This window comes from Mustela nigripes, chromosome 12, assembly GCF_022355385.1.
Source record: "Mustela nigripes isolate SB6536 chromosome 12, MUSNIG.SB6536, whole genome shotgun sequence".
Classification (NCBI taxonomy): Eukaryota; Metazoa; Chordata; class Mammalia; order Carnivora; family Mustelidae; genus Mustela; species Mustela nigripes.
In genome coordinates, this window is record NC_081568.1 from 47,617,487 (window position 1) to 47,636,242 (window position 18,756).

The window sequence follows — 18,756 nt, forward strand, 5'->3', positions numbered from 1 at the left end:
CATCGGATTCATGCTGCTTTATAAGGCTTTAGTTTTTCCTTTTAAAATATATCAGAGGTATTTACCCAAGCTTTGGAATATTCTCCAGAATATTACTTCAATGATAGCAATAACTCCAACACAGAAGTGTACCATAATTTAGCAATTCACTTGCTGGGCGCTCAGGTTATTTCCAGTATCTTGCAGATATTAATAGCACTGCAATGAACATCCTTATATATTAATATTACATATTATTATATATTACATATATTAATATTAATATAGTTTTAAAGCATGAGGTTATTAGTTATTTTAAAATATACAAAAGAAAAACACTCCATCACTGCAATGTTTTGATGGCCTTCATCCATGTTTTATTTAAAAAAAAAAAAGATCCATTTGTCACCATATCAGTTCCAAAAGTAATCACAACTAGCACTTTCTTGTGTATCCCAAACAAAAAAGTTACACATACACAAATGCATCCTTTCTTTGTGTATTTGGGTTTTTTTCATTCACACAAAGGTGATTTATTCTGCTTTTCACCTTGCTTTTGACCTTTAGTAATATATCTTGGAGATCTTTCCATATCTGCAGATACAAATATTTTAAAAATAATTGCATATTTTTGGAAGGTGTGCTTGTATTATAAATATTTGAATGATTTTAAATGATAGGATGTTTAGTTTCCAAGTTACTTGTTTTCTTTGTTATTTTAAACAAGGGCACGATGAAGATCTTGTATTGCTCATGCTCATGTTTCTGGGCAATTTTTTGAAAAAAAATTTGCAACATATATATTTTTGAAAATATATTTTTCTTTTGAAAAAATGTTTATCTCACATTTCTAACTATGGAACTGTTGAATCAGAACCTGTCTCAATTTTGGTAGATGATTCCCTCAAAAAGACTGCCAAATTTACATCCCCACTACCCACCAACAGTGCGTGGGAGTGTCAACACTGGGTATCACTAACCTTTAGGGGGGAAAAAAAAAGCTAATCTGATGAACAAAAAAAGAGGCACACAAATATCTTTAGGGTTAAGACTTTACTTTTCACATACACCAAAACTTGCTTTTTCAAAGCACTTTCTCTTTAAGTAACCTTATTCACGCCACTACAGGGGGAGTGGGGGAAGGGTGTAAAATATGGTTCTTTAAAGAACTGTGGTCCAGGAAACAGGGTTGCTGGCTAGCTGGGAATAGACCCCAAAGCACTTCATGTGGAATCTCCCTCCCTCTCTAGCTGACTTGTGAAGGCAAGTGAGGCCTGTCACATGCCCCTCTCTTTGCCTATTATAAGGTGTCCCATATCAGAAACAGGTTTAAGACTGCCCGGTTCTACAAACACCAGAACTTACTCAGAAATTCACACCTCCAGTCAACTGACATTTATCTTTTATTTTTTTAATTTGACACAGAGAGAGAGATCACAAGTAGGCAGAAAGGCAGGCAGAGAGAGAGGGGAAAGCAGACTCCCTGCTGAGCAGAGAGCCTGATGCGGGACTCGATCCCAGGACCCTGAGATCATGACCTGAGCCGAAGTCAGAGGCTTAACCCACTGAGCCACCCAGGTGCCCCTCAACTGACATTTATTTAGCATACCTAATGTGCCAGGAAATGTCTTCTCCTAGGTTTCACTTCCCCAAATGACAGTTCACCGTTTGTTCAGTGGCCTGTGGAAATGATCAGCTCTGCACTTCAAAGGCCATCAAAGAGGACACCCGAGAATCTAATTGGTGTTTTGGGAATTTCCCCAGTGTGCTTTGTAATAATGCAATATAGTGGAAAATACAGAAGATGAGGAGATAGAAGACTTTCATTTTAATATCCACTGCTCTTGCTGTAGGTCTTTGGAAAAGTCACTTAAACTTTGGGCATCCATTTTCCTTATCTATGAAATGCAGATGATAATATCAGCTCTGTCTATGTCACAAGGTTGAGGAAATTAATGAAATGCTAAAAGTGAAACGAGCTTTGTAAATTCTACTCCACATACAAATAAAGAGAATCACAATTTGTGATAATCATATTATCACATAATGTTATGTGGTTGGCATATTAGAACATAGTTATCTATTTGAAAGTAAAAATAGTATTTGATCTATTATTAGAATTGTAACATATGGTGTGGCAAAACCAGACATAATCAAGTGGATTCCAAAAGACAGATATAAAAGAAATAGCAAATTTTAGAACAACTTGACTTCTATCATTTGGAGCAGACTGCCTTGAACACCATAATAGGGATGATTCTGAAGCCGGGTGTTCAGTTCTCCAAGGGAAGCATGTCACTATCGACTCAGCCACGGGCCCAGGATATGAGACAGTCGTCCCATATTTGGCATCCCCATTCCTGATATCCCTACTCCTCAAAACAATGACGAATGGATAAGGAAGATGTGGTCCATATACACTATGGAGTATTATGCCTCCATCAGAAAGGACGAATACCCAATTTTTGTAGCAACATGGATGGGACTAGAAGAGATTATCCTGAGTGAAATAAGTCAAGCAGAGAGAGTCAATTATCATATGGTTTCACTTATTTGTGGAGCATAACAAATAACATGAAGGACAAGGGTTGTTAGAGAGGAGAAGGGAGTTGGGGTAAATTGGAAGGGGAGGTGAATCATGAGAGACTATGGACTCTGAAAAACAATCTGAGGGTTTTGAAGGGGTGGGGGTGGGAGGTTGGGGTACCAGTTGGTGGGTATTATAGAGGACACGGATTGCATGGAGCACTGGGTGTGGTACAAAAATAATGAATACTGTTATGCTGAAAATAAATTAATTAATTAAAAAAAAACTTAAAAAAAATTCTGAGACAGATTATGCATTCCTCCCTAAACATCGTCACCAGATTTAAAAAATGGCTTTATTATATAAAAATTGAAATATGTTTTATAAAGTAAAGAGCAAGAAACTCTCTGGCATCTTTTTATAGACTGGCAGAGCTGGGAGGAATTCTATGCGGAATCTCGTGTAGATTTTACAGAGAAGGAGCCAGAGGCCCAGAGAGTAGAAGGGACATTGTTTTCACCTTGTAATATTAATTGCAGTAATGAATGTGAACTTGCTTTGAAAAATACAAGACCATACATAAATGTAAAGTATTTTGATGCGTCGATTAGTCTCTTCCATATGTCTTTGTTTATGCCCAGTTATGTATTCCTGCTCAGAAGAAACTCCCATCTCCAAATCCCGAGTGACTCTATTCTTTTTCTCCTGTTTTACCATTTACATCTGAAGGAGTTCAATTAACAACAACAACAAAATATTAGGGAGGCCCTGCATTAAAAGTTTATAATGCTGACTGGCAGTATCTTTTGGAACCTGTGGGTGGAAAGTGATTTTTTTATATTATTTTGGTTTCCTGGCTATGAAATGGTAGCATGAAGTGGAAAAAATATTGATTTTCACACCCCAAAGAAAATGTTTCCTTATATAAAATAGAGACCGAACATTAATCTTTTTTCCACGAGAGGAAATTTCACGATGAGGAGAGCAACAAACAAAGCTTTTTAAGTGAAGTAGCCGCTTCTTATTCATTATGGTTCATATTTTAGTGGTGAAATCTACCTCTTTTAACAGATGGCAGATTTTCATTCTTTTTAGCTTTTATCCTATTTTAACTTTTATTCTGAAACTTTAAAATGTCTTATCATGAATGCCAAATAATGTGAGACTCCCCCATTTTCAAATGACTTTTTAGCGGATTGAACCACTTCTAAAACGGAGATGTGAAAATTTATCCTGTAATAGTCTAAACATGAATTTCCCTTTTAACAGGCACGAAGGATATGTACCAAGCAGTTATTTGGTGGAAAAATCTCCAAACAGCCTGGAAACCTATGAGTAAGAAATTTTCCTTGTTTTCTAAAAATATGGCATTAAGGTCCTCCTTAGATTAGGAATAAATTATTGGTTGGGCATCTTTTTTCTTCTTGTACATTGATCCCTAAGTGAAGAGTAGAGGAACACTTTAAATAGGAGAAGGGGGCCGATGTATGTACCCACCTCGCCTTTTATCAAAGAGATGACTCTAAGATACCCACGTAGATTGGGTAAAAGGAAAAAGTTTCTTCTGGGAATCTTGTCTCACTTGAGAAGGAAAAAAGCAGTTGGAACACTGGATCAAATGCAAACTCACTTAAAACATGCTTTAAGGCAATACTTCTAATACCAAAATAGCAGACAAATAGGAATTAAGTATCTGCTTAGCTTGTATGGTCTATTTCAAGTTGTCATGTATAGAAGAGTTCACATGGATATAATTTTAATGGAACTACTTAGTATTTAATAAAATCCAATTGTAATGGACAATGTACTCACCATGTATATATGCTCCCTAGCTCCGCGGCTGGAGGTCTTGATGCAATAGCATCAAGAGAACACAGAGAAGCCTCTGTGTTCACAGAACTTCCTTTCTAAATAGCACTTCCCACTGAAATAGAGTTCTTGAAGAAATGGCTTGGGGATTCAGAGTCAAGGCAGGGAAAGTACAGAATGAACTTGGAACACCTTGCACCAGAAAGTAAAGAACTACTGCCCATCTCCCAAAATATTTTAATGATGTGGACTTGTGGAATGGGCAACGAATTAGGCTTAAAATTGTTCCTTCTGGCCAAATATACAACAGTTTGAGTGTTAAAATAAGTAACAAGGGTAATGACGACAATCCATACAATAAAATAAGAATCGATAACAAACAGATAATTTGACAGGTAAGTAAGCCAATACAAGAATAAACAAGAAAGTTCTTTCTTACCATAGACTGCCAGCTAATGAATGTAGAAGGAATGATCATGGTTAAAAGTCACCATTTGGAGGGGCGCCTGGGTGGCTCAGTGGGTTAAAGCCTCTGCCTTTGGCTCAGGTCATGATTCCAGAATCCTGGGATCGAGCTCCGCGTCAGGCTCCCTCCTCCGCAGGAAGCCTGCTTCCTCCCCTCTCTCTCTCTGCCTGCCTCTCTGCCTACTTGTGATTCCGCTCTCTCCGTCAAATAAATAAAATCTTTTTAAAAAGTTTCTTTAAAAAGTCACCATTTGGGGACACCTGGGTGGCTCAGTCGGTTAAGCATCCGCCTTGGGCTCAGATCATCATCCTAGGGTCCTGGGATCAAGCCCTGCATCAGGGTCTCTGCTCAGTGGAGAGCCTGCTTCTCCTTCTCCCTCTGCTGCTCCCCCTGCTTGTGTGTGGTGTCTCTCTCTCTCTCACTGTCTCTGTCAAATAAATAAATAGATAAAATTTATTTAAAAATAAATAAATAAATAAATAAAAATCATCATTTGTAACTCAAAGCATCAACTAATTCAGGCAAGACACTTCAATGAAAATTTCACAACAAGGGAGGTGAAAGTTTGATATTTACCTAGTTTCAAAGTATCTTCTCAGAAATCACTTACTAGTAATAGAGTGGAAATATCTGGTAGACCTCCATTTTAACCAAGTTATCCAAGCTCACAACAATAACAGGACAAGACCATCCAGGCCTCCAGATATGACACACTGAGAAGGACACAACATTATTTCTGTGCTATTCCTGCCCAAACACACATAATCTGAGCTTCATTGTGAGGAAATAATAGGGAAATCCATATTCTACAAAATAACTGGTCTGTGCTCTTCAAAAATGTTAATATCATAAAAGACTCAAAAGGCTGAAAAATTGGTCTACATTGAAGGAGCCTAAGGATATGAATGTTGATTAAAGAGACTTATAATCCTGAATTGGATCTTAAGCCATTAAAAAAAAAAAACAAAGTAGGGGCACCTGGGTGGCTCAGTCGGTTAAGTGCCCAGCTCTTGATTTCAGCTCAGGTCATGATCTCAGAGTTGTGAGATCAAGCCACATGTTGGGCTCCATGCTAGGCATAGAGCCTGCTTAAAATTCTCTCTCTCCCCCTCTCCTTCTGCCCCTTCCCCCCACCTTGCTCTCTCTCTTCCTCCCTTCCCCCCACCCCCCAAAAATTGTCAAAACACATTATTGGGATAATGGATATATTTGAATAAAGTCTGAAATCAGATTACAGTATTGCACCAATGTTAAATTTCCTGATTTTGGTAATGATACTGTATTTATATAAGTATATATTATATTTCTTAGAAATACATTCTGAAGTACTTAGGAGTAAAAGTCTATTCTCAAATGGTTTGGAAAACATATATATGCATTTGTCTATTCAGAGGGAATGGTAAAGCAAACACGTAAAATGTCAGAAATTAGTTCATCTGGGTCAAGTGTATATAGGTGTTCTTTTATAGTATTTTATAACATTTCTATACATTTGAAAATTTTTAAGATGAAAAATGTTCAAGTCCTCACCAAATGTAAGATGCCAGGGTTGAAGAATATTACCTGATGAAGACTTCCATTAACTTATTTGAGCTCTTATTAGTTCAAAGGTGGTCAAGTTATTCTTTGCTGAAATTCTAACAGACTCTGTAATGAAGAGCCATCATTTTCTGGAGAGTCTCTCAATCAGAGAGTAGCTTTGATCAAGTATGTGTGAGTAGCCCCTCCCTCTGCTAACGGCAGAGTCATTGGTTCCAAGAATACTTGAGCACCAATGAAACGTGTAGGAAATAGAATAAAATTCTTTCCTTTTTTTTTATAGTCAATGCATTTAGAAAAAAAATAGGCATTTATTTCAAATGATCACTAAGTTGGGAAGTTTTGTTTGCTTTTGCTTTTAATCAGACTCTCGTCGTTTATAATGGTGGGGGCAAACTCATAATTCTAGCAGAGTATAAATTACTAGAGAGTGGTGGAGCCTGGGGCAAATAAAAAAAGATATTCCTTCTCCCAAAGGTATTTTAGGTCATAAACAAAAGAAAACAAAACACTGGACCATAGAAGCAAAACTGTCTGTGAGCCCTATTTATTCTATGCACTGTTGGTTTGCATTTTTCAGATTATGGGATCACCACTAGAGAATAATATGACTCACAAGCAAACATCCAGACATTTAGAACTGTGTGTGTGTGTGTGTGTGTGTATGATACCCAATATGATGATTTTTTTTTAATCCGTGAACTTAATATTGTCTAGTTTCAAGTGACATCTGCATAAGAACTCAAAAAGGTACCATCTGGGAGCATAATCATGCTTTGGTATATCCATTGATTGGCTTCAGGTCTCCTGCCCTGATTTGGGGGCATAACCTCGGGCAAGTTTCCTCACGAGGCTGGATCTTAGATCTCTTTCCTTTAAAATGAAGGGTCAGACAAGATGAAGGAGGCACCTAACTGGCATTCCCTCCCCCTCCTGAGCTCAGGGTAGACATCACTCTTAGTGACACACGTACCCACTGAGCTCAGGTGTGCAGCTTTAGACAGCTATGACTAATTGTTCAGAGCATGCACATGAGATGAAGCGTATTTGCCATCCCTCAGCTGGATAAGTTACAAGAGCCCACCGAGGTATAAAGTACCATTCAGTTGCGTGATGTTCTAAAGCTCAGGCACATCCACTAATTCCCTAATTTGTAGCTGCTTTCTAGTAGCCACACAAGTTTGATAAGTAATGTTCCTTCCCCACCCAGAACTTCTCTCCTCTGGGGTTTATACTTTCCTGAAACTGATTGTTAACTGATGATCTTTCTATCCCCTCTTATCTAATCAGTAGCTAAGGAAGCCAGGTGATGGCTCAAGCATTATCAGCAACATTCAAAAACTTCACCTCTAAAAATCCCTCATAGTCTTCTTACCATTTTGTAGGTTTTTTTTTTTTTAAATCAGACCTCAAAATTGTAAAAATAATATAATTACTTTGCAGAAGATCTTGAAAACCAGTCTAAAAGAGGAAAATCCCACAATTGCCTTACAAGACTAAACTTTCAAATTTGTGCTCAGTTTTTATAGCTGTCCTAGCATCATCCTACTTATAACCACCCACTGACTTACAAAATGGAAAAGGTGAAGGTTTTCTAAAATTTTATTACGGAAAATTTCCAAATGCACAAAAGTAAGGAGAATACATAATGAACCTCCATATACCCAAAACCCAAATTCAAAAATTATTGATACTTTACCAATTCTGATTCATTTGTTCCCTTCCAATTAGACATTTTATTACCTGGAAATGGTCTGTGCCTTTGTTTTTGAGTTGGAAAGCACTGGCACAGAGAGAAAAGAACCATATCATTTTCTAGCATTATCTTTTACAAGTAAATAATAAAAAAAATTCAACTGTCATTGACATATGACTTTTTCCTGCTTTTAGGTGGTACAATAAGAGTATCAGCCGAGACAAAGCTGAAAAACTTCTTTTGGACACAGTAAGTCTCCTTAACCTATCTTTTGACTTAAGATAAAATGAACTGTGCTCTTTTTTGCAGCCACGCTGTCGTTTATGCCAGTGCGGTAAGCTGACATACTGGGTTACAGTGGTTTTCGTGTCCAGAGGAAATATTCTGGGGATTTTTAGAAACTAGCATATAATAGGATAAGAAACTTGGGGAGCGTCCAAGGTCTTGGCATTGACATGCAACTGTGACAACAGGTAGGGTGGCCTTTCCAGCCACGATGCCTGACCCCAGGGAGTCCTGGGGCTAGCTTGCCTTGCCTGCTTCCCTGGTGAGGTCAGGGGTGAGTGTGACTTAGATACTACTTGGTTGGATTGTGTGTCCAGAAGAAATACATCCCTTGTTTCAACTTTTTTTTAATGCACCAGTTCTTAAGAACCATGCAGTATAAGTAGTAGGACTGGTCTTGCCCAGCGATGTCAGAATAAAAGGAGAGAGGGACGAGAAAAGAGAAAGCAGGATGCGGTGGGGAAAGTACAGGTCCCAGTTCCTGCTCTCTCACCAACACAGTGGGTGATCTGGGGGATGTTTCTTCTTCCTGGACCTTAGTTTCTCAATGAGTACAGGACAAGTGTTGGATTAAGTCAGTGATGACAGTTACCCAGTACTCATGCTGTTACCCTTTGCTCCTGATCTTATATGACACCATTGCTCATGGTGTATGGCTTTGGAATCCTTCACAACATGGGGTTCCAGGCAGCTGCCATCATGTGACCGGCACCCAAGGCAAGCCTTCTCTGCCTGGACCAGAAAGCCATTTGTTATTCCAGGACAGCGCCTCTCCAATATCTGTGTTGATGGCTCGCTTTTTTGTGGTCGGTTTTCAATTTCTAATTTGTCACGCACTTATATTTTATAAAAGAAATGAAAATGAACTACTAGAAAAAATAAAGAAGCAAAGACACAAAAAATGCAAGTTCAGTTTTAGATTAGTCTTAGATTCATTAGACATAAAATTACTCTGATTACTATGAAAAAAATTTCTAAATGCCTACTCTCAATTTCTCTTTTTGTGTGGTGGCAGACCAGCAACAGTGTGCCAACTGGCACCCATCCGCAGACCGCACTTTGAGCAGCACTGAAAATTGCATATTTATGGCTCTTTCAGAGAAACCAAATGCATGGAGTTATTGAGAAAAGGTCTTCCACAGAGCAGTCAATGAATTTACCAGCATATGTGACTAGAGCAGTTGTTCTCAGGATTGTTTGCACATTAGAATCCCCTGGGAAACATGTTTTTAAAATACCAATGCCCAAGCCCCACCCCCAGATTAATTAAATCAGAATATCTAGTTGGTAGGATCTAGGCATTAGCAATTCAGAGAAAAATCTCTCCAGGTGAGTCTGATATTCAGACGATGCTAATGACTTGTGCCCACCACTAGCCTCACTGGTGACACCAGTACAGTATGTACGAGTTAATGAAAGCATTAGTCTCTCTGTGCCAAAATGTCAACCCTATTCCTGCCATTTCACCATATAACATTTTCCAGTTTGGATCTTAAGGTTTTCCTATCTTTAGGGATTATATTTTATTTTTATTTTTATTAGAGCTTTTATTTATTTATTTAAATAAATTTATTTATTTACTTACTTAAATAAATAAATAAAATCTCTAATAAAGAGGGAGAGTGAGCAGGAGAGAGAGAGAGAGAACGAGCAGGGGGAGCAGCAGGCAGAGGGAGAGAGAGAAGCAAGCTCCTCACTGAGCAAGGGGACCAATACAGGGCTCCATCCCAGAACCCTGGAACCATGACCTGAGCTGAAGAAAGACGCTTAACGGACTGAGCCACCCAGACACCCTATCTTTTTTTTTTTTTTAAACATTTTATTTATTTATTTGACAGACAGAGATCACAAGTAGGCAGAGAGGCAGGCAGAGAGAGAAGAGGACGCTGGGATCATGACCTGAGCTGAAGACAGAGGCTTTTAACCACTGAGCCACCCAGGCGCCCACCCTATCTTAAAGAATTTTAAATTAAATTGCTGATCTTTCCTGCACAGAATACAGGTTGGGTGACCAACTCGTCTTGGTCAGCCTGGGTCCCAGCTGAGAGTCCTGTGTCCAGGAATCCCTTACCCTGCTCAGTCCTGCGCAAACTAGGACAGCTGGTCACCCAACCCAATAGCCACTATTTGCACAGTGGTTAAGGATGAGCCACAAAGAAGGGGACCCAGGACCATGCCAGGGAGGGAATGAAAGGCTGTGATGGGAAGGTGGAGGGGTGATGAATGTTATCAAAGAATAATTTAAAGGCACACAGTTAATTATTATCATGCTATGTACTTTTGTAGAAAGGGAAACTGGTAACAGATTGATTCATCCTATCAAAGGCAAAAATAGAATTTCTAAAAGAGGAAAGGTGGTGAGGAGAAGGAAAACCCACAGTCATACCGGTAGCAATGAACCCCATCTTCTTTGATTAAGTTGTCGATTAGCAAGCAGCGAGCCTAGAGGACAAGGTGAGATGTTCTGCCCTTCGGCAACTTGTTCTCATAAAGACAGGAAGCTCAGTTGTTTATGGACTTCCCAAAGGACTCTGTGCTTACCAGGGAGTGAGGCACAAGAGGCCGCCCGTGTTCTGGCCGCCGCTGTCTGTGTCTCTGTTAGCGGCCACCTCACCTACGCTGTGTGCACACCATTTCCTTCATTACGATCGCTGGCTATAAACTCGAATACTTTACCATTTTGCTGAGCGCAAGATGAAGCCCTTAGGGGTACTTGAGACAGGATCTTTGGGTCTCAGTAAGCTTTAAACTCTGCTGGGAAACAAGACAAACTAGAGAGTTAGAGGACAATCCAAGGTAAACTATGAGTGTGAGGCAGGCTTTCAGTGACCTTGGAGCTCAGACGAGATTCCAAGGAGTCACATCTCATGGGAGGGGAGAATAATTGAGCTGAGTCATGGATGGATTCTGGTTTCTCCTTGGTTCCACATCAGCTCAGCACTTAAGATCACATCCTGTGATCCCCAGGAGGTCATGCATTAGAATCACCCGGAAACTCTTTAAAATCCAGAATCCGAGTGGGCCCTGCCCCAGAGCTAGAATCAGAATCTCCAGAGTTAGTCCCTGGGCATCTGTATTTTTTTCCAAGTCAAACTTGTGATGCCTGGGCAGCCGGCTCAGCTCTGAGCTCCCCAGCCTGTGTTATCGGATAACACAGTAAAGCCTGACCAATGAGAACTAACTGAGAGGATTGCAGAATTAATTAAAACCTTGAATTATAATGTTTGAGCAAGTGCAGTTGTGTTATTTTCAATCACACGTTGGTTCATGAAGTGTTACCCCTGAAGCACTTGAAACAACCCACATGAATGACAAGTGGAAGAGGTTTTCTGTTTTATAGCAGTACTTTGGAGACACTTAAACACATTTTGCTTGCTGGAGCACTTGAAACATTCCTCCCTGCTCCTATTCCGAAAACTTCACCTCCTTGGGTAATATAAGGGCAAACTTCAGTGAGTCCCTGTATTGTCTACTGCTTGAAACAAAAGCAGAATTGTTTCCTGAGTGTGCTTAGTATCTGTATGAGAAGCATAGGACCCTGAAGAGGTGGACTCATATATTTTTATTAACTAGACCTCCTGACATACGGCCCCATCCATAGTGCTCCACTAGGATGTAAAGGCTTTATCTTCCTGCTGCACCTGGAAAACCAAACTGGATTTATGACAAAGCAGTTGCTCAATAAATAGTTATTGAATGAAAGAATACATCAAATGCTTCACAAGGGTTTTTCCATTAACAACATACTTAGGGGTGCCTGGGTAGCTGGGTTAAGCCTCTGTCTTCAGCTCAGGTCATGATCTCAGGGTCCTGGGATCAAGCCCCACATCAGGCTCTCTGCTCAGCAGGGAGCCTGCTTCCTCCTCTCTCTCTACCTGCCTCTATCTCTACTTGTGATCTCTGTCTGTCAAATAAATAAAATCATTAAACAGAACAAAACAAAACAAAAACAACCATGCTTAAAGAGAATCTGGCTGATTGGGAGCATCACTGGGGGATCTTTTTAAAAATACAAATTCCAAACTCCAGCCCTCACCAGGAAGAAGCTCTGGACGTGGCCCCCAGGCAGTTCTCCTGGGACTTACCCCAGTTGGGAACCGCAGAAAGGCATCTCTTATACCATCCAATCAACTTCTCAGATAATACCACCTCTAAGAAGCCTCTCATGCTTTCCCTCTCCCTGGCCATGGAATGTGGTGGCCTGGCCTTGGAACCCTTATGGTGCAATGTCATTATTTCTCCAGTGGTACTGTTCTCACTCTGCCTTGGGTCTCAGGAATTTCTCTTCTGTCTTAACCCATTTAGGTAGAGGGTAAATTCCTTGGGAGCAGGTATTCCATACCTTACAGCCTCACACACAATGGGTGACCTGAATTACAGGCAGTAGCCTAATTCCAAGGCATTGGTTTATCTTATTTCAAAGATGTCATTAAAGATGCGATATTGATTTAATAATGGATTTATTTCAGGAGAAGAAAACAACCAGCTCCGGAATGTGTCAGTGACATTCTCCTAAGTGTCATGCCACACGACAGGCTATGAATTATCAGTCTGGCTTGTGCAGTAACCTACCCTGTGTGTTGAGATTACCTTCTGTAAACTCACCTCTAAATCATATGGGCAGAACGAAGGCAACAGACTCCTAATAAGTCAACATATCTCAGATAAAGGCAAACAGTAGAATTAATACTTCCAACAGATGGTGTAACATAGCATGTGACAATAATAACAATAGCCCTAACAGTCCTTATTCTGGCAGATTCCAGGAAATCTTCTATGTGCTTTAATTCTCCCAACAACTGTACATTTTATAGATGAGGAAACCAAAGCTCATATATTTAATCAGGAAATACCTGGAATTCACAGAATTACAGGCTGGTAAAGTAAGAATTCCATTTAAAGAACATTTGTGTTACCGAAGAGTGAACTGAGGCCAAGTTCGGAGTGTGAGTCGGTGGCATGGTTCTGGACTAGAGGGCGGGTACGTGCACACACAAACCCACAGGTGGGCGTGCACGCATGCGCGCACGCGCGCACGCACACACACACACACACGCAGTAGTAAGGAAATATATGAGTTACTTGTATTCTCCCATCCCCATAATTCCCATCAAATATATTTCACCACCTCCATGACATTTTTCCCTATTGTTGCCTCTTTATTTTTCTAGGTAAATTAGTATAAGGTAAACTGAGAACTTGAAAGTGTCCCAAGGGAATGAGGGCCCCCCTTCGGCTGTATTGTACAAGTCAGTGCCCCTTTGCATGGCGGCGATGTGAGCAAATACCCTTTAAGCTCCAGTGTTCTTGGTGGTTGTGACTTCCTCTGAGCGAGCCCCTTACAGGAAGTAGGTGGTAAAGCACATTCTAGATGCCTCGCTTTCCTCAGAACTCTAGACTGCCTCAGCCACAGACCAGAGTTTCCTGTCACCTCACTGAATGTTACTTAGAGCAGCGACGACGGGGGAAGGGCTCTGAGCCTCCCATGCTCAGCTGAGCTGACTGCAAACCTCACCTCCCCTTTTTCTCACATCTGTGGATTACTCTTGTTAACAGTTGGACCCCACTCTGATCACAGTTTTATAAAATAGTAATAATGGCTTCTTTGGAGGAATTAGAACAACAATAAAACATTCCTAATTAAATAGATGTTTGCACTCCCCTCTTTATAGACACTTGATAAACATCTGCATTTGTTTTATTGTTGTTGTGAGGCTTGTTTTTTTGTTGGTTTGTTTATTTCTTCCCATTTTAGAATAACTTAGATTTGTAGACAGAATCTTCCTCTGCTAAAGTTTGGTTTCTTCCTGCCTTAAGATGAACCCATCACATTCCACTTAGGCAAGAGAAAAAGCTGCAGTATTCGGCAAAGGGGGAAATCTCTGAAGACAAACTCTGCTACATGTAGCGCAGGGATGACTATCACAAACGTGATATCAAGCAAAAGAAGCCAGATGTGGATTCACTTTTCACAGTAGCCGCAAGGTGGGAACAGCCCAATGTCTGTCCCTTGATGAACGGATAAACAAAATGTGGTATGGTCATATGATGGAAGGTTATTCAGCCATAAAAAGGAACAAAGTACTGATACACACTACAACTTGGATAAATCTTGTAAACAACATGTGAAAGGAGCCCAGTGCAAAAGACCACCTATTATATTATTTCATTTACATGAAATGTCTAGAATAGGCAAATCTATAGAGATAGATAGAAAGCATATTAGTGTGGCAGGGGTGCCAAAAAACAGAGGTATATTTGGGGAGTAATGGAAATGTTCTAAAATTAGATTAAATGGCACAACTCTATCAGTTTACTAAAAATTATTGGATTGTATGTTTGAACTGGGAGCATTTCATAGTATGTAAATTATGCTTCAAAAGCTATTTTATTTTTTTAAGGATTTTATTTATTTATCTGACATAGAGAGAGAGAAGAGATCACAAGTAGGCAATGAGGCAGGCAGAGAGAGAGAGGGGAGGCAGGCTCCCTGCTGAGCAGAGAGCCCGATGTGGGGCTCGATGCCAGGACCCTGGGACTGTGACCACAGCCGAAGGCAAGGGCTTAACATACTGAGCCATCCAGGGGCCCCTCAAAAGCTATTTTAAAATCAAATGAGCTAATCTGGGATTTTTGATGTCATATAGATCGCCTTTATTTTAGAAATCAAATAAGCTACCAACCCTAAAGGGGAAAAAATTCAAATGCTTGGAAAATCAAGTTTTGTTTTTTTTTGTTTTAGAAAAAAAAAACTTTTTTAAAGATTTTATTTATTTACTTGAGAGAGAATGAGTGAGAGAGAGCATGAGAGAGGAGAAGGTCAGAGGGAGAAGCAGACTCCCCAAGGAGCTGGGATCCTGATGTGGGACTCGATCCTGGAAGTCCAGGATCCTGACCTGAGCCGAAGGCAGTCGCTCAACCAACTGAGCCACCCAGGTACCTGAAAAATCAAGTTTTTAAAGGAGGATTTGTAAGCAAATGTTAAAAGGGTCTTTAAAATTTCACTGGATAAATGGTTTACATTTATATCTGAGAAACGGAAAATAAGAATCTGTTTAGCACTCATCTGCTCTCACCATGTCCAAGATTCTGCACAGAACACATTGTGGGTAATGTAGGATGCTAACTACAGGCTCAAGATCTTATATTCCTCCAGGAAGATTATAATGGATTTTCTTAGATTTAAAAAAGAAATCATGAAATAAAAATGATTAAAATAAATTCTATGTGATCAAAGAATATTAGGACTGTTTTAGGATGTCTTAGAAAAAAGAAATCCAGTAGCTTTCTGCATTTTCCTCAATTCTTGCCCTGTTTTCAGGCAGCAGCCAGAGGAACCCAAATTTACAACCTTAGGATAGGGAGACCACAGCTAAGCAAGAAGGACCTGAAGATTCAGGTCTCAGCTTCAAATTTCTTTTTTCTCCCACAGTTTTAATAGAGATATGACTGATAAATATGTATTATATATTTATACATATATACATATATGTATATTTATACATATGTATATATACATATATGTATATATACACATCCACATCTTTATATGTATATATATACACATATATGTGTATATATACTTATGTATATACATATATACATACATGCATATGTATATATACATATATGTATATTTATCTGTATATATGTATATAAATATATAGATATATGTATATTTATCAGTATATATATACATATGTGTGTAATGAGTTTAAGGTGTACAATGTAATAATTTGATATCTATATATAGCAAAATGATTAATATAATAAGTTTCATTAATATCCATGACTACACATAGTTACAGATTGTTTTCTCCTGTGATGAGAATGTTTAAGATCTGTTCTCCTAGCAACTTTCAAATAGAAAGTACAATACTGTTAGCTATTGTCATCAGTCTGGACCTTGCTTTCCAGGTCTTATTTACCTTATAACTGGAGGTTTATACCTTTTGGCCCCCTTCATCCAATTCCCCCACCTTCCATCCCCCCTCTGATTTTCAAAATAGATTCTTGAAATCCCAGAAGAGATAAGAAGAGTTTTGGGAGTTTCACATTTATGTGGTAAATTATAGGTTTGACAAGAATGCACAATGATATAAGGGCCAGTTGTCTCCAGCCCCCTCCCCCACCAACTCCCCTGCTCCCAACACACACACCCCTGTAGGTTTAGGGCCAAGTTAGAGGTAGCAGGTTATATTTCTGGATGAGCTTTCTAACTTTTAATGCTATTTTGAGAGTGAGAGACTACTCGTCGGGTCTATTATAAGTAAGAGCTACATGTCCAGTTGAGTCAATGGCAACCAAAGCTGGATGTCTATAAGAATCACATGTTGAGCTTCTAGAAAGTTCAGGAACCAGGGTGCCAGTCCTAGAGATTCTAAGTGTGTAGGTAAGGGGTGAAACATGGTTCACTGTCTGTTGTTGTTTTGGTGTTTGTCTTGTTCTATGTCTCAGTTTCTTCAGATGACAGTGATAATCAACAAAGTGTGGGACACAGGGGTATAGAGAATTAAGCCAGAGCCATAGTCCTCAACTGGGATGATTTTGTCCCCCAAGGAACACTTGGCAGGGTCTGACATCCAGTTGCTAGAGGCCAGGGATGTTGTTAGACATCTTAAAATGCTGGGATTCTAGGAGTCAAACAATTAGCATGGCCATCTGTGTATCTTGCTTTTATTGTGTGTAGACAATCCACTTTGGAGCTTGGGGAAACAACTCACATTGTTCTAAATTGCATGTGCTTTGCTCTGTGTGCTACCAGTATGTGTGGCACACACATGAGCCTCATGTGTTTCGCTGGCCTTCACCTGAGGCCCTCACCATGTTGAAGCTGAGTAGATCATAATAACAGTTTTTGCAAAAATTACCAGCACAGATTTACAGTTGGATAGGAACAGAGCATTAGACATGAAGTACTCCAGACAGAGTTCAGATTTAAAGTTCCCACCAGGAATGAACACATTGGCATATGCATTTGCTTGTACTTTTTCCATCAGCACTGGCAAAACTGTTGGGGGTGGCGGGGGTGAAGAGTATATTCTTGGAGCCTTCCCTTCTCTCTGCTTCCCTCATTAGACGAGGAACTTCACGGTGCCACAGCAAAATCAGCACTCGAGAAAGGAGCTAATACATACTTTCCCATTAAGGAACTGATGAAGCTTCAAGATCAGAAAGCTTTGTGCCCTTGGAGAGAAATGGAGAAGTGGCTTCTAACATGTGTTGAGGGGCGGTATTATGGAACCGTGTAAGGAACATGAGCTTTGCTCACTGGCCACATTCAAGGTTCGAAGCCCAGGTCTGCCAACTGCTAGCTATGGACTATGAGAAAGCCACCTCAGCCCTGTGGCACTCAGTGTCCTCATCAGTAAACTGAGGATATAAAATCTAGATTGCATGTTGCAGTGAGGGGTGGGTAACATCTGTACAAGCCTGGTATGTGGGGAGTCCCAAAAGAACAGAGCTCCATTTATCTGTCTTCATTCCCTGCTTACGTCATCACTAGAAGTCTCTGATCCACGATAGGACCCTCAGGAAATACCTGTTCAATGAACAAATGAAATGGTAGCCAGTATTGCTGAAAGTGTGCTCTGTGTGAAGCTGACATATTGTCTTTTGTCCTTTCACAGACAAGCCAGTGGAGCTGGAAGCATGCGGCTGGTTTCCTGGGATCACTAACCCTCTGTATTTTCTAACCATTCTAGGGCAAAGAAGGAGCCTTCATGGTACGAGATTCCAGGACCCCGGGAACATACACCGTGTCTGTTTTCACCAAAGCCATTGTAAGGTATGGTGCCAAGTCAGCTCACTAGAAATGGTGTGCTTTCCCTGATCCCTCTGAGAAAGCCGAGGTCAGGGAGGCGAAGGACAGAGCTGAAGTCGTTTCGCTAGAAAGTAACAGAACTGGGTCCAGACCCCAGGTTCTCTTCTCAGTTAGCACTCCTGAGTGCAGAGCTCTAAAGAAATAAAGTATTTGAGCTGCAGATGATGAGTTTATAATATAACCCACAGCTAACAGAGAAGATACTTTCAGACAGAAGTGAGAAGATCGGGTATTAGTTCTGGCGTGGCTAATAAAGCTCCCTACCATTTACTGAGTCCTTACCATGTGCCAGAATGTTATTGTTTCTGATCCTAACAAGTTCCGAAGGCAGGCATTACTATGATCCTTCCATAATAGGAAAGAACAAGGCTCAAAGAGCAGATGGCAACTCACGTGGCCAGGCCAGCGTCATGCTCCAGCCGGCTGACTCAAGACCCTACTTGTCTCCCCTCTCTGTACCTCAGTTTCCTGCTTGGTAAAACAAATGTCCAAGAGCCTCTCCAGGTCTCAAATTCTCTTCTAATTAAAAAATAAGTAAGAAAAAAGAAGTTTGTCAATGCGTAAGGTCCAGTAAGAATTAAGGGAAAAGAGAAAAAATAAGGCATCCCTTCTTGGAGAAGGAGGGCATAAGC

At 40.1% G+C, this 18,756-nt stretch overlaps 1 protein-coding gene across 1 annotated transcript in view; it reads left to right on the plus strand.

Moving 5' to 3' along the window:
- Positions 1-18,756, plus strand: part of ITK (IL2 inducible T cell kinase) — a 67,875-nt gene that overhangs the window by 32,868 nt on the left and 16,251 nt on the right. The window contains exons 7-9 of the mRNA XM_059417243.1: positions 3,776-3,841; positions 8,211-8,265; positions 18,006-18,088. Of these exons, the coding sequence (XP_059273226.1) occupies positions 3,776-3,841; positions 8,211-8,265; positions 18,006-18,088 (204 nt within the window). The remainder of the gene's footprint in view (positions 1-3,775; positions 3,842-8,210; positions 8,266-18,005; positions 18,089-18,756) is intronic.